At 43.0% G+C, this 16,514-nt stretch overlaps 1 protein-coding gene across 1 annotated transcript in view; it reads right to left on the minus strand.

Annotated features, from left to right (window-relative positions):
• The window catches only part of HNRNPLL (heterogeneous nuclear ribonucleoprotein L like), a 28,037-nt gene extending 15,247 nt beyond the window's left edge, over window positions 1–12,790 (minus strand). The window contains exons 1-3 of the mRNA XM_087775956.1: window positions 12,470–12,790; window positions 3,859–3,977; window positions 2,319–2,556 (exon numbers count right to left, since the gene is read on the minus strand). Of these exons, the coding sequence (XP_087632082.1) occupies window positions 2,319–2,556; window positions 3,859–3,977; window positions 12,470–12,664 (552 nt within the window). The 5' untranslated portion in view covers window positions 12,665–12,790. The remainder of the gene's footprint in view (window positions 1–2,318; window positions 2,557–3,858; window positions 3,978–12,469) is intronic.
• Window positions 12,791–16,514: the final 3,724 nt, after the last annotated feature.

A 16,514-nucleotide genomic window follows, 5' to 3' on the forward strand; every position in this document is an offset into this window, starting at 1 on the left:
TTGCCAAGGCATATACCACACCTTCCTCGTGCACGTACAGAAGGTTTAGAAGGTGAGTAAAAACTAAGAGGCGACAGCAGAGGCATAGCTGAACAGATAGCAATGACTGCAGCAGCAGGGGTCACTTCGAGAAGGTCTGTCTGTTCTTACAGACAAATTTGTCTGTTCTTACAGACAAATCCTTGACAAAGTTCTGCCCACAGATAAGGAAACTGGGAAACAGAACTTCAAAGACCTAGATATGACACCTTAGGCAAAACTTTTTCAAAACACCACCTCCCCCCCATCACAAAGGGGTGGAAAGCAATTGGGAATTAAATACAGTTAACATGCCCTTCTTGCCCTTCGCTGCCACACCCCTCTAAAAACATTCTGCTAGGAAAGAAGCAGGTCACAATTGTAATGGAGGAAATAAGCTGCAGCAAAATTTTAGAACAATTTAGCTTCTTCCACAAGATGCCCTTGAGCAGACCAATTTCTCTGCAAAAACTGTATCTTGTTTTGAAAGAAAAGCTCTTAAGAACTATGGAACAGTTTATTGCAGTTATTCAGACTTGCCACTTAAAACTGGTTGCAATTTTTCATCTATTTTGTCTAACTATAGTTCAAATTTAAGGAGAGAAGTGTTGAAGAGGAAAAGGTGGTATTGGGCTTTGTGGTTTTGAGGATTTTTTTTTGGGGGGGGGGAGGGGGTTTGTTTTAAGAATGCAGACTTTGCCCGAGGCATTCTTAACTTAACCATTTCTTTAAGCCGTTGGCCAAGTGCAAAATTTTTCTTTTTCTCATCACATTCCCAGCTGTTATGGGTACAATTGCTTTTCCCAGTTGCTGTGACTCTACTAGTCTATCTTCAACGATCTCTGATGCTTGCAAGTAATTTTGGAAATCTGTCTGCTTCTAGTGCTCATTAGTATACTCTAGACAAACAGTTGGGGGCAGCAGGAAGGAAGAGGCTGGGGGTGGTGGTGGGGGAAATGTTGTTTGTTTTGTTTATTTTCAAAAAGGAGCTACTGTGCTAGAGGCTTCATCCTCGGAATTTCCATGAAACTCTCCTAGCCCAGAACAATGCTTCTGCTACCGGTTTCCTCAAGCATCTATGTTCAACTCAGGTGCTTATGCAAGCCAAATTTAAAATGCATGAAGGAAACGTAGTTTCCAAAATTTATATTATAGTCACATGCAAAGAATACTTTAATTTAGTGGATTTGTTCACACAGCTCAAAGCAGGTATATTTTTAAACACTGATGAAAAAGCAACTCATACCTTGCCATGCTTTTCTATAAAGAAAACTGACAGGAGAAAGAAAATTCATCATCCACTAATGAGTCAACAGGCAAAAACCTATCAATATTCACAAGCAAAAACCATGACATGGAACTGACTGCTTATAGTAATTTCAGGAATACTAAGTTTCAATCAATTTGCTAACATAATACACGACACATTAAACAAAACTTAATACTTGCATTAAGTTATATGATTCCACACAACCCAAACACTTTGATTGATCCATACTATCCTATATAGTTCCCTTAGAACAAGTAACTCATGCTCAGATCACAGTATTACAAGTCTGCTTAAAGCCGACTTTTTAAATTTTTCCTGAAATACTTCTGTGCAATTCAACATGTACTATAAAATCTCTATGAAAAATATAAGCATTCAATGCATGAGAAAACATGCGTTCTTAAACACTGGCAAAAAATATCTGTATCATTAAAAAAAACATGGACATGTGCCATAAATAGATGGCAATAAATTAGGATGCAACTGTATATATGGTATGACTTGAAATACTGAAAAGTAAAAATGTATCAGCCCAAATAAAAGTGAGGAAGATTCTGTCAAACTGGAGTTGATCATGAACAGATGAAGGTTTCAACTTTCCACAGAGAAGACACTTAAGAATGAAGGACTGCAAAAAAATAACCTCTCCTACTGGAAAAATTAGTTGCTATTTAAACATACACCACTCAGAGCCTAAACGCTAAATGACATCCCTGATGTTGTAGCAACACATTTGGAAATATTTCAGAAGCATGTAGCAACTCAACATTTCAAAATCCTGACCACTGAAGCCTTCAAATGTATTGCAAAATACCTGTATGAGACTGAATCATCTCGAAAAACTTTTTTTCCAGAACACGCATATTACTTATGTGAAGATGGTGTAAAGCTTTGGTAAGTGAATTTAATTCCTGACTCAAATTAACAGTGTACAATTTTAACAAATAGTACACAGTGGAAATAATGTAACAGAGATTGCTGCTCCTTCCCTTTTATTATTTTATTTAAAAAAAGAAAAAAAGAAACATACCACCGTAATTGGGTAGAGAGGATTCTGAATTGACAACAGGAGAACTTTATTTCCACCAGATGGGTCATCAGTGTTCCCTGGCCGAGTAATCCTTTTACTTGTTGAGTAGTTGAAAAAGGCTTGCTGTCCAGCAATATATACAGGTTCATCTGCTGCAAACGTTACACATTTCTTTGCACTTTCTACGTTTTCAAACTCCACCAGAGCCTGGCGCTTAAATGGCATCATCATGACATAGCTGGTGAGAGAAACGTTACAGTAAGTTTTCCTATATGCTTACTCAAAACAACTCCAAAGTCCTGTAACTGTCATATATGATATGTTTTTTTCCCAACAATTCCTAACAAGGACATAAAAGGAAGGTAGGCCTCCCTGCCCGCACTTCCCAAACCCGGTCAACACATTTCTTAAAGCATTTGCACAAAACAAAGAAATGCAGCTATAAGATCAATAAGTAAGAAGCAGTTGTTTTCCTGAAAAAGTTTAATGCATAAAAACATTCAACCAATACAACAAACAGTTAATCATTTACTAACTTACTAGAACTACAATTAATATTAAAAAAAAAAAAAAACTTGCTAAAGCTCTTTATGAGGTAAAGGATCAAAGTAAGTGCAATTATAAAACACATTCAAAATTGATACATTAAACATCTTTGCTGTTGCTAAGAAATTTAAAATACTATTTTTGACACAAAACTACCTTAGAGGAAATTAACAGAAGTATTCTAGTTAACCAAATTCAGACACAGACAAACTCAAGAAGCTTTGTCAGCTGATTAAGTTTTTGAAAAGTAAAACTCTCAGACTAAAATGTACCTATTTGTATTCCTGAACAAGCTCGTGCTCACTTAATTTTATTTATTTATTTTAAGATCCTGGTACAAGTATAATTCAGTAATTTGAACATTAAGGCAGTGAAAAATGTTATTGTACTATTTATAAAACCCTATTTGACTTCAATACATGCATTTACTTGAAAAGAAATGCGTGTTTCCAAAAAGAAGCACTCAAAACTCAGAATAAGCTGGCTCTACCCATTCACCTTTGCTATTTTGTTCACAGATGAGGAATCTTTAGGCTATATGACCTTTGAAGGGGCTTCCTCTGAAAAACTATCTCATTCTGAAGGTCCTACCATATCACAAGCACTCCTCCCATATGAAACCACAGGAAATAGCATCATCTGCTCTATAGATTAATAAATCCTTATTTTTGGTATACTCACTTATATCAAGACAACTACTCTCGTGCTGTTCTGCAATTCAGTTTAGCTACAGCTCATATTAAGGCCAGGACTAGCTGCGCTACTGAAGTCTGATAGCAGACACTAGGGCATGCAGACAGTGTAACTCTGCTTGACCAGACTTGCCATGTACAGAAACACAGAATCTTCACCCAGCTAGAAAATCTTTATGCTTTACTATTAACTAAGTTCTGGATTTCAAATGGCTATCATAATGTATTTAAAGAGGTCCAACAGACTTTTAAATAATGCTCCCAACTTGTCCAGAGACATGACTTTATACTGCTTGACATACCATATGGTTCCAAACTTTTCAAGAGCTTCCACAAGATCTGCTTCCACAACTGATTCACACAGCCCTCGGACATGGACGACAGGAGAAACAGAGACTTTGTGATGACTTCCCCCGGCATCCTAGCAACAAAATGACATTTTAAAATTCAACACAGAACAAGGAATACTGCTATCATTAACCAAAATTAAATATTTGGCAGACACTACACTGGGTCCAGAAGCAGCCCTCTAAATGTGCAATCCAAACATATTTCAAATAATTTAACTTTTCTTTCCAGATTGCCAAGTTCAGTTGCTGAAGTCTACTTAAAATAAAATGCTTTGCAGATTTAATTAATGTGTTTGCACAGGCAAGAATTTTCTATATTAAAAAATAGCCTACTTAACACTTGGCTGAACTGCAGGAGGTCTTCCACCCTATTCGTTAAAAGCATTAAAAAAAAAAAAAAAAAGGATATGCACAATAGCTAAAATATTTCTGACACCCTTTCTGGTTTTTATGCCAATATTTGTTTGAGACAGTCTAGGGGGATAAAAAGCAAGAACAAACAAGGGCCATCAGTAAAGTGAATGAAAATTTATTATTTTTCTAATGTATGCTGTGCTCCACAATACAAGAAAATGCCAGCTCCGTACTATACTTGAAACAAATCCAATCTCCCTTCTAATTCTGAACACTTGTCATACGTGTTTTTAAAAACTCGCAGTTTCTGTACATATGGGCATGTTCTCTCTTTTCACCCCAAGGCTGACTACCATTAACAGATTCAGCCATCCTACATTAGCACACAGAATTTCCACAACGAACATTTTTCAGAGCTACTGCTATGACTTCAGACAGTCTCGGTTCTGTGTGACTGAAGAATTCGGGTTGCAATCAGCTCATCTTTCCATGCAAAGCCCGGAGTAGGACTGAAATTTACCTTATATATTCTAAGACATGGAGGTAAAAAAAAAAGAATGAAACCACGTAAGCCAATAATGAGAGATAATAAAAGAAAGATTAGAGACAACAAAAGGCACACTAAAATATACTGTAATTACCAGCACCCAAATTTCACATGCATAACAGCAGTGTAAAATCGATGTATTCAAATTTAGCAACTACATCAATGTGCTTGATTTAACAGATCAGGTCTTGTTGATTTTTCACTTTTTTTGTAAGAAATAGTATAGCATCTTCTGGAACTAGAGAGAGATTCTCATTTGTAGCATAAAGGAGCATTCAGCTCCAGTAATTAAGTAACCACAATGATTGCCACTACAGCTACAGACATTCCTCTCTTCCCTATCTGCTTGAACTACAGATTCAAGGAAAAAATACATTCCAGATAACTACAAATTGAGTCTTGTGTGTTTAATTCCTGTGTTCCATACACAGCTCTCCCAAAACAATTACATATTTTTTCTTTAAATTGAGGACTTAACCGTTCTGTTTGAACGAAAAGCCAGCACTTCAGGCTTCATCAGACACCAGATCATTCTGCTTAGCTTAGATTTTATTCATTTGCAGTACAAAAGCATTTTAAGTGGCAACACATTTCTTTGAAGAAGAGCTGTGACAATTGTGGGAAAACACCACTAGTGATATTTGCATAAGATACCATATATTCTGAATTAATCAGACGAGGTCTACAGCAGTAGCGGTGATCAAAGTAGTCATAAAAGGTTAATACTTTGAACTGCAAATACTTAGGCAATTGCTGAAGGAACAGAACTACACAGAGGTTTTTATTTTCAGCTTATATGTTCTTTACCCACATATACTTTTCAAAGCTGAAAGAAGCACCTAAGGAAACCTTCAAAAGAAAACTAACAATAATTACCAGTTTTTCCTGCAAAGTCTAGTACTCTAAGGTGTTAAGATAGCAGGCACCTTTACTTTATTTACAGTCTACAGAACAATCAGAAGTTATTAAATCAATTATTCATTGCCCTGCATACTTGTTACTATATTAAGATCCCAGTTAATGCTCAGGGTATGCATTTTCTTTTATTTTGTTTTCTTTTCTTTAATGCATTCAAGAAATCTCACCTAAAAATATTTCTGCCTAATCAGATGGCAAATATAGGCAATGATTTTCTCACTGAAGCAAAGACTCACTACAAAGAGCTACCTTACTTAATTAGCACACCCATACACCAAGTCAAGCTTTTCAGAGAGTGGATCATAACGGAACGGTATTTCTCTCTCCTTCCCAGTTCAATCTTCTGTTATAGTTTCAGTTGTCATGCATATCCCTTTGTATTTTTATTTATTAGCAGTCCATTTAAGCTTGCCTACTGAAGATATAAATCTTTCTAATAGTACAAACTCTCTCAAAAATTAAGACTTGCATCTTCAAATCCATTATACGAGTTATATGCACATATACAGGTGTCCACACCTCTGCAACAGGAATTCTTCTCAGAACCATCAGCAAATACAAATTTTGCTTTCTTTTGTAGTTAAAGCAATACTTGGCTTTCCAAGCCAAATTTCCTTCTCCCATAACACCATATAGAAAGCATCCTTTAGTAGGGTGTTGTATAGTAGGAGATTTAGCAAGAATCAAAAGTCATAACACTGCTGCTATTGTAGTAACTTGTGCAGAAGCTCAGGAAGCATGGAATAAAAAAAAAAATTTAAAAACAAACAAACAAACAAACAAAAAAAACCCAAAACACAAAACAGTGAAATCTCAATCACTTGCCATGAAATTAAGGACTTCTCTACATAGCATTGAAGAAACTAATTTATACAGATAAAACCATTGAGGTTATAAATGGCCAAATCAGAGGCCTCTGCTTTACTCAAAATAGTTTCTAACCAGCAGCAGTGAACAGCAGCACAAGAGCCGAGCATAAGTCAGTCCTGAGCCAGGAAGCCGCAAACTAACATTCACAGAGCATATTGGTGAAAGACATGAACATGTGCCACAGGCATATGCTTGAGTGCAAAAAAGTCTTCACGAAGGGCAGACATACATACTATTGTCAAACAAGTTTTGCAGCTACCAAGCTGCAGTATCAAGCAAATCTAGAATGATCCTTGATTTCCTCTAAAAGAAGGAGAAATAAAACCACTAGACCACATGAAAAATCCAACGTGTTTGTAAGTGTAAAGCATCTCCACAGCTAAGGTCAGAACGTATACACAACTCATCCAACTGCTGCCATAATTTCTTCCCAAAGATGAAAAATACAGGATTTTCACCAAGATTTTGCAGTCACTGTATATTGAAAACTACACGTGCTACATTTGGCACACAGACAAAGGTTACATCAAAGCATCTGCTCACATACAGATTAACCACCATCAGTATTTCTCTCCTTACAAAGGAGTCTTTGAGTAACTCCAACTCCCACGATGGCACAAAAGCCCCATGCAAAACTCCAACACAACACTTGCACTCCATCAAAGCCAGGAGAACAGATTAGCTAATGTTACTGCTGTACCCATGTATCTATATATATATATGTCTTAAGGGTTTTTGAAAGCTCAATAACAATTTCTTGAAAAATCATTAGCTGGACAGAAAATGCAATTATTAAATAGAGAATGGAAACAGACTTCCTTTCTAAGTGCTCAAGAGCAGTAACAAAGAAAAGATTTCCCTCAAGAAAGAAGCCAGGAACATTAAAATGCTTAACACCGAAACCGAGCTTCTGTGGAGAGCTGAGGCACGAAAGGAGGGGCTGACATAACCCAGCAGATGAAGCACAAACAAGTTACTTCACATACATAAGACTGAAGCAGCTTCAAAGAACGGCTGTAGCATTTTAACATCCGTTCTTTGGTGACCTACATAGTTCTAGATAACATTTTAAATGTATCACTGGTTTCTTGCTAACAGATTACGATTTGCCATTCCGAAAAGGAAGAAAGTCATCATGGGCTCTAGGATGATGCCTCTCTTGCTCACCAATTCCAGATTGAGAATTTTTCACCAACTGTTTGCACATAAATGTGTTCTTTATCCTTTCCCCAGACACTTTCCAGTCAGCGTATTCACCTTAGTTCTATTAGTTTGTACTACCTTTTTTTGGACCATCTGCTCCTTTACCGTTTCTCTGCTTACCTCCTCCATCTCTCTTTTCCTCCTTACTGCAAAAGGATGGCACTCCTTCATATTCTCTCCCCCAGGTACCTAAATATACTGTTATTTTATTTCTCACCATTCAGATTATCTTATTCACTCTCAACTTTCTCCTCTCGCTGCATCCCTCTTAAATGCTCTGAAATTGCTTTTATAAATATGACAGAACTGGGGGGAAAGCCCGAAAAGGTTGCTTATTAAGTATGCAAGTGCCCAGAACTTCATTATGGACTGATCTGCATCCCACTACCTTGCAGAATGTCAAGGGTAGCTAAAACTACCACACTATAAAGGCAAGGTGAAGGTACACAACACATTCCCAAATCACCTCAGCTCTGCCCACCGGGGATGGTCTGATGAGGGAAGGCTTTCATAAGCAGGTACGCAGCATTTTGTGCACACTCCTCAACTGCTAGTTGTACTGCATGATGATGGCATTACTTAGAATCGTTAAGGTTGGAAAAGACCCTTAAGATCATCGAGTCCAACCGTTAACCTTGCACTGCCAACTCCACCACTAAACCATGTCCTCAAGCACCTCAAGCTGTTTGCCCTGTCGTACCTCATGCCCGCTGATCACACCTGCCTGACTTGAGCAGTTCTGTCTCTTCCCTACAGAGGTACAGGAGATACCTCTCTCCATGCCACCTGGAATTCCTGTACCTTTGCAGTGACAGCAATATTTCCAGTACACAGTGAAGTAAGACAGTGCCTCAGAAGAAACAAGCAAACAGGACAAAGTTAAGGTTCCATGGCAATAGAAGAATATACCAGTTTTGTATATCGCTGGCTTTATTTTTTTGTTGTTGTTGGTTGGTTGGTTTTGGGGGTTGGGGGCTATGCATGAGAAGGGGGTTAAAGTTAATCACAGCCCACATTCTCAAAGGCTACCTGGCAATTTAGTTTTGTTTTGGATGTGAAGTTTGGGGTATCGTTTCTCTTGCATACCTCCTCCTAGCATTCTCTACCTCTGTGTCCTTTCAATGATTACAACGGCTACAGAACGGAATACCTGCACTCTGGCCCCTTCTGCTAATTCTGAATCTGCCCTGAAGTGGTCAGGCAGTTGGACTAGATGATCGTTGTAGGTCCCTTGCAACTGAAATACTCTATTCTATTTTCCTCTCTGCTCAGCACAATCTGAAAATCCCTTTAAAACAAACAACACCCCAAAACAAAACCCCACACAACACACAGCATCATCAGGAGATTCAACCTGAGGTGCTGGAAGAAGAACTAGCCTGAAGGTAACGGTTACTTTTTCTCATGAAGGACAAAGGAGGGAGGACAATTTACACTTACTCCATAACCGATTTCTGGGATGTACTTCATTTAAGAAACAGATATATGAACAAGTCGCTGTGAAATAGGTCAAGATGTGAACTCATTGCCATCTAGACACAAAGCAATTGAGTTGCGAAGTGAGCTGCTTTCCATTTACCTCAAAGCAACACCGCTTCACGTAGGAAATGACAGCAGAGTAGCTGAGAAGCTGCAAGTTCACATCCCTCTCTTACCTCGTGGTAGCTTGTAGTTATGTTTGTGTACTTAAGACACCACATGTCACTTCCCCAACTGTAAGAACGGGGATGATAGAACTCCCTTACTTCATAGAAATGTTTAAGAATAGGTATGTCGGAGACAGTGAGGCAGGTGGATGCTACAGAAAATACAGGTTGCATAAATACAACGTTAATCAATGAAACTGAAATTTAAGGGAGGGAGAGGGGATGGAGCTGAAAGGCCCTCCAAACACGCTCAAACACAGCTCTTAACCCACGTTCTCCCAGTGTCCTGACCCTCTGCTACCCTGCAATTCTGACTCCTCTGCCAAAGTTTCACCACCACTCAACACTGCCTCTGTAAAAGCCATTCTTCCAAATCATATTCTCCTCCACAGGATACCTCTACAAGACCACTTCCTACTCCTCCCCCGGACAACATTCTGGTCTGTTCCTGGCTCTCCATGCTCCTCAGCCTTGAGATGAGCCACGAGGAAGACAGTACACCTCTGGGCTATAAGGGGTGTCCATGTGAGTGGGAAACACAGGAAAAAGAAGAGCAAAATAAATTTTGAGTTTCCCCATCTGGATCTCACATGCAGACTTCTAGGCACCCATTTGAAAAAAAAAACGGAAACTTAGAAGCATGAAGGGCTTATTCAGTCCAATGAAACGATCCCAGAGTAATGGGAAAACACCACAATAATAAATATAGCCCAGCAGGGAGACCACACCAACCCGCTAGCAGGGTGCTACCACAAAACAGCTTATATACAAAGAAAGCATATAATCCATAAGTGTACAGTTCACCAATATTCTAGGACGCATGTTAGGAAAAAAAACCAACAGTGAGGCTACCAGATTTCTACCACTCTTTTTACCCCCGTCATCCCTTTTCCCATTTCTCCTTCTAACTTCCCATTCCCTATAGTTCCTCCTACTTCATCTTCACTTACTCTTTTTCTGTCCTCTTCTGAGAAACCCAGAATACTTACACTTCTTCCCTCCTCTCAGCCTACCTTCATCTTATGTCTTTGCCCTGAACCACATACAACTTCTATAAGCTAAGAACATTTCCCTGGAGAGAAATTAATAAATAAGTAAGTTTCCTGCACATTTTTTTTAATCTACTAGAGAGAAAAAAAAAAAGTAAAACTCACATTAACTAACTCTAATGAATAGATGCTGGCATTTTGCTATTAAAAGCCCCAAATAACATTACTAACAAAAGTGCTCAGTCGTTAATTTTTCACATATCCACTTGATGTTATAGCTTATTCTTAAGAAACTAGTTTCATCTCTGTTATTATGACAACTTCTGCCTCTCCAATAGCGGACCTGTGAATACAGCTTTGCCAATAAATGACCAGCCAGTGACCACGCACCTCTCTGAGGCACGCTGCAACTGAGACAACAAGCTGCCTAAAAATCCTCATGTTCTTGACTTGCTACGCGTTTCAGTTTCTTTACTCACAAGACTCAGCACATGTCATTCTTGAAATCCAAAATGCAATGTTACAGACATACTCCGTGCTTTCATTACCTAAAGGGGCAGGGCAGTGTGTCCTGCACATTAACTGGGATAAACTGAGATACTGAGGTCAACAAGAAGACAATCAGAGCCCGAACCCAGAATGAAGGAAAAAAAGAAAAAAGTAAGAACTACTTGATTTCATAAAATACTGCAGAAAAGAGGAAAGGCAAGAGCAGTATCTTATTCCTACTTGAAACTGCATGATAACCAGCTGTCCTACGTGACAAAATTTCAAGCTAACTTTTCTAGCATATGGATTTCATTCAGAACCAGCCTTTAAGACAGAGCACATTACTAAGCCTTGACTGCGACAGAGGCGATGCTCTGTTACAAGAAACTGTAGAATTAAAATATTTCTCTCCAGAGATGTATCTTTGTTGCAGTTTATCGGGGAACTTTTGTACTAATTTAGCAGGCACCCTCTCCATCAAGAGATTTAATGAACGGAGAGATGCCAACAGCAAACGTTCTCTCGTTAACTTATCCCAGTGCTAAGCAAGTTCATTTTACCAAATCATGAAACAGAAGTATTCTAAATTTCAAGGTCTGCTGTTAAATCGTTTTTTTTTTCTTGATCTTGCTTTTTCAAGTAAGAAACAGAAAGAGCCATCAGGAAGAAAAACAGTTACAATCAGCTGGACAATCAGTTGGCTAAGAAATCAAACAGACACAAAAGTATTGTTAGCCCAAATTTATGGGTCAAGGACTATCTTGGTACTTAGATACAAATTCATGAAGAATAAAAGGTATGTAGCAGAAAATTTAGTGAATCAGCCTGTTATTAGCATTGTTTGTGGGGGAGGGAGAAAGCAGAAATACAAGTGAATTTAAGAAGGAGGCAGTCGTTCATGATCAGCCTTATCGCCGTATGCTGCCAGACACAAAGCTAGAACAGGATGATGAAAGAAACCCTCTGCCTCGCCTTCTTCCCCCGCTCTACGTTTCTATAGTTACACTCAGCAACAGGGCAAGCACAAAACTTGCAATGGCAATATCCCAAAAGGCAACACGCTGCCCACGGAACAGAGGCAATCTCAGAGCTGCAAAATCCGCATCCCGTACGTCTATCTAGCAGGCTGCAAGCTCGGTGCCTTTCCCCAGGCAACTACGGCGAGAAACAACCCGCCGCGCACGCGGAGCCCGCCCGCCGCGGGAGAAGGCAGCGGACAGGGCCCAGCCCGGTTCCCTCCCCGCCTTTCCCGCCCTCCGATCACGGGGAGGGGGGAGCAGCGCCCCCCCACCGGAAGCGCCTCCATGCCCGGGGAGCGGGCCAGCGGGCTCCGGCCTCGGGAAGGCCGCGTGGCCGGGCCACCGCCCCCGCGGGAAGCCGCCCCCCGCCCGCCGCCCCCCGCCGGCGACACGGAGGCGGGGGAGTGTCCGGAGCCTCGCCCGCGGGAGGGGGGGGGGTGGGGGGTGGGCGGGCGGCTGGCAGCCCCCTCCCCCCGCCGGCATCCCGAGGGGAGGCGCGCCCGCCCCGGCGGCCGCCGCGTCCCTCACCCCGCCCGAGAAGCCCCCTCCGCGCGGCGCGGGGGGCTTGTCCCGCCGGCTCTCGCTCTCCTCCGCGCCGCTGTACTCGATCTCGCCTTCCTCGGCAGCGGCGCTGGGCTTCAGCCGCTTGGCCTGGCTCTCGTAGGCGCCGTCCTCCTCCTCCTCCTCCTCCTCGTACCGCTCTCCAGACGACGGCGACGACATGGCCGCGAGAGGGAAGAAGGAACGGCCCGGCTACCGGCGGGGGGAGGCGGCGAGGGAGCGGGAACGGAGCCCGGCGGCGGCGAGCCCGAAAGATGCTCTGCGCTCCGTGCCCCCCGCACACGCCCCTCCCCGCGCCGGGAGCGGGTCACGCCTCCCCGCCGGCCACCGGCGCCACGATTGGCTCCGAGTCGGGGAGAGGGCGAAGACGCCGAGGCGATGGGCCAGCAGGCATGCCCATCGGGCGCCGCCGGCGCCGCGACTGGCCGGCGAGCGCGTCCGTCACCGCCCGGCGAGGCTGCCTCGGCACCGCCCCCTCCCTCCGCTGCCTCGCGCTTTGATGTCTGAGGGCTCGGGAAGGGGAAGGCGGCGGGCGCGCGGCGGCCGGACAGTGCAACGGCCGGCGGGGGCGCGCGCCCGCGGGAGGCCGCGCCAAAGGCCCCCGAGGGCCCGGCCCGGCGCCCCCGGCCGGAGCCTTTCCTCGCCACCGCCTCCCCCCCGCGGCCCACCACCGCCTTTGTCTCCTTCCCGGCGCCGCCGGCTGATGAAGGCGGCGGGGGAGCGCCGGGGCCCGCGGGCCGCCAGGAGCGGCCGGTGCCCCGTCTCCCCGCTGTGAGCGGCCCGGCGCGCCGCGCTGCAGCCCTGCGTTGCCAAGGTCAGGGAGCCCTCAGGGAGCCATGAGGCCGCTCCCGGGGCGCCTCCTCACGCACAGCCGTTAGCTCCACACACCCAGCCCTCAGCCCCCGGCCCACGAAGAGGAAGATCGTGTGCTCGTTGTCGTGGGCCGACGGGGTCCGGTGTTCATCGGGTGAGAAACACCACCACACTAAACGTGCTCCCTACAAGGTCGATGGGCAGGGAGAGCTGCCTGGACAGTTGTCTACGTCCCCCCAGGGCTCCCTTGCTGGCACTACCGTTTCTAACGGTGCCAATGCGTGCTCATAGGATTGCACTGCATTGCATACAGGTCTGTTTGCTGGCAATGCAAAGAGTAGGTGGGTCTGCTCAGGGTTCCGTCTTCAGGGAGATGTTGCTGAAGGTGGCTCTTGGAGCCCATGCCTGTCTGCATAGAATCATAGAACAATCAAACAGCCCAAGCTGGAAGGGAGCTGGAAAGATCATCTGGTCCAGCCTTTCATGGGAGGGAGCCTGGATGAGGTTATCTAGCACCCTGTCCAGTTGCACCTTGAAAACCTCCCACGATGGGGGGATGGGACTCTGCCATGTCCCTGGATTCCAGTGATTGGTTTTTCTCACTGTAAAAAAACTCATGGTGCCCCTCATCTTCTCCATGTGGCTCCTTGTGAAAAGAGAGCCTCCATCCTCTTTGTAGCCACTCTTTAAGTACTGGAATACTGTGATGAGGGCCCCCAACCTTAGCCTTCTCTCTTCCAGGGAGGTAAGACCTAACTCCTTCAGTCTTTCCTCATATGGCAGGTTGCCCTGCCCTTTGGTCATCTTCGTGGCCCTCCTTTGGACCCTCTCCAGTCTGTCCATGTTTTTCTTGAAATGCGGGGACCAGAACTGGACACAGTACTCCAGGTGCAGTCTGACAAGCGCTGAATAGAGTGAATAGAGTGGGATTATCATGTCTCTACCCCTGCTAGTAATACCCCTGTAGATGCAGCCCAGGATCTGATTTGCTTTCGTTGCTGCGGCAGCACGCTGCTGATTCATGGTCAGCTTGTTGTCCACCAGGACCCCCAGGTCCCTTTCAGCAAGGCTGCTCCCCAGCCACACAGGTCCCAGCCTGTACTGGCCTCTTTGTGTCGTCCCACGTGCAGGACTTTGCACATGTCTTCATTAAACTTTATACTGTTCTTCCTAGCCCACTCTTCCAGCCTGTCCAGGTCTCTCCATATGATAGCTCTCCCTTCTCATGTGTCCACCTCACCATCCAGTTTACTGTCATCAGCAAACTTGGTGAAGGTGCTTTCAATCCCATCATCCAGATCATTCGTGAAGATGAACAGCGTGGGGCCCAGTGTCAATCCCTGGGGGACCCCACTTGTGACAGGCTACCCGCCTGAGTAAAAAACATTGATCACCACCCTCTGAGTGCAGCCTGTTAGCCAATTTTCTACCCATCTTGCAGACCACCTATCCAATCTGAATCTTGCCAGTTTGTCCAGGAGAAGGCTTCCTCATGGATGGAGGCACAGAAAGAAGACTTTCAATGTTACAAGTGGCTTACAGAACTTTCTAGATGAATTAGTTTCTGCTGCTGTGGCTGCCAAACCCAGGTTGATGTGGAGTGGAACCTTGCTGAAAGTAGGTCAATGGCGAATGGGTGTAGGATTGTGGGAGTAATAGCTTCTTCAGTTGAGCAGCCAAATAAGAGGGAGGGAAGTAATTCAGAAGACAGCCAAAATAAATGTTATTATTTTCTTCTTGTTTTGGTGAGGGGGAAAAAAAACAAAACCCCACACTTGTATCAAACAAAACATGTTGTTCAGCCTGAAATGGTACTTGTAAGCTAGAAAAGAAAGCAAATGGTTTGCTGTTTAAACATTTTCTGTTATCCTGAAACCCAGTGGTAAAGGCACTCCTCCAAGAAGTGGGAGGAGGTTCAGTTTCCCATGCTGCCTGACATGATTTGAATCTGCATCTCTCAGGTAGCTCATCTAATCATCTCGTCTACATACGTTCAATTTAACTTAACTTGCTGTGTTTCTCACCGTGTTTTCTCTTTGGTCTTTGTTTCTTAATTTATGTTTTTCTTTCAGTATTTCTTATACTTGTACCTATTTTTCATTTTTAACAAAATTCATTACAACTTTGAGAGCATACAGTCCACAGGGCTGAAGCTGTACGTACATCTGTTGTAGGTTCAAATAGTCAGTGAGGAACATGCCATCTGTGAACATTAAACTTACTTTTCTCAGCAGTTGACTTTTTTCTAAATACACTACCAATATTTCTGCTATGGACATAAATGCTTACTTGCCAGATGAAGTTTCTAGTAAATTAGTTTTACGTGCTAGAGCTCTGCGATTTTAGCAGACATTTACACCATACCATTGCAAAAAATAACAGCCTGAGAAATCACAGAACATACCAGAGTTGTAGTCAGAAAATGGCATTGAAATGCTGCAATAATTAGATTTCTGCAATAATTAAATTTTCTTTCCATTTCCAAGAAACAGAAAAGTTTCAGCATGCTTCTGTGCAGCATATGGACTCCAGTGCCACTTGGTAGCAGACCCCGCTTTGCTGACTTAATGCGGTATTTAATTATTCCACAGTGGAGATGTTAAGAGATTTTTCATATTTAAGTTGTGGCGTTGAGGCTTCCTCACTAAGCTACTGTGAGCAGCATTGGAGCAGTCATTCCTTCTGTCTGTGCTTTGTGCATACGAAAGGAAGGAGGGAATATGGAAATACATCTCAGTTATGTAAGTTTGAAACTGAGCACCTGACTCAGCAGAAGGATTTCACTGTTATGTTGCTTGTCAGACCTGCTTCTTTTGTATAAAAGAGAGAGAGAGATGAAAGGTGCTAATACTGCCTGAAAGCGTTCTTTTCATACAATTTTTATTACCTGGAGCTGATAAACAGAAGCCATGGTTTCAGTCCACTACCCTCCAATAAGAAAAGCAATTAGTGTTATTTACTTAGCACCATGCAGTCAAGTACAACCACATAATTACATGAGCAGAACAATGACATGAAGAAAAATCCCCAAACCCGTTAGAAATTTAAACCACCTAATTATGCACATAGTTTGGAAGGACATGTTGTTACCAGTACAATTTTCTCTCCTGTTCCTTTCCTGCCTTGGGTTTCTTACATCCTTTACTGTAATTTATATTACATTAAGCTATTAGCTCATTGTAGCGAGGAATGTTTCTTA

This window comes from Nipponia nippon, unplaced genomic scaffold (assembly GCF_047370975.1).
Source record: "Nipponia nippon isolate SJK-2023a ecotype South Korea unplaced genomic scaffold, ASM4737097v1 scaffold_4, whole genome shotgun sequence".
Lineage (NCBI taxonomy): Eukaryota > Metazoa > Chordata > Aves > Pelecaniformes > Threskiornithidae > Nipponia > Nipponia nippon.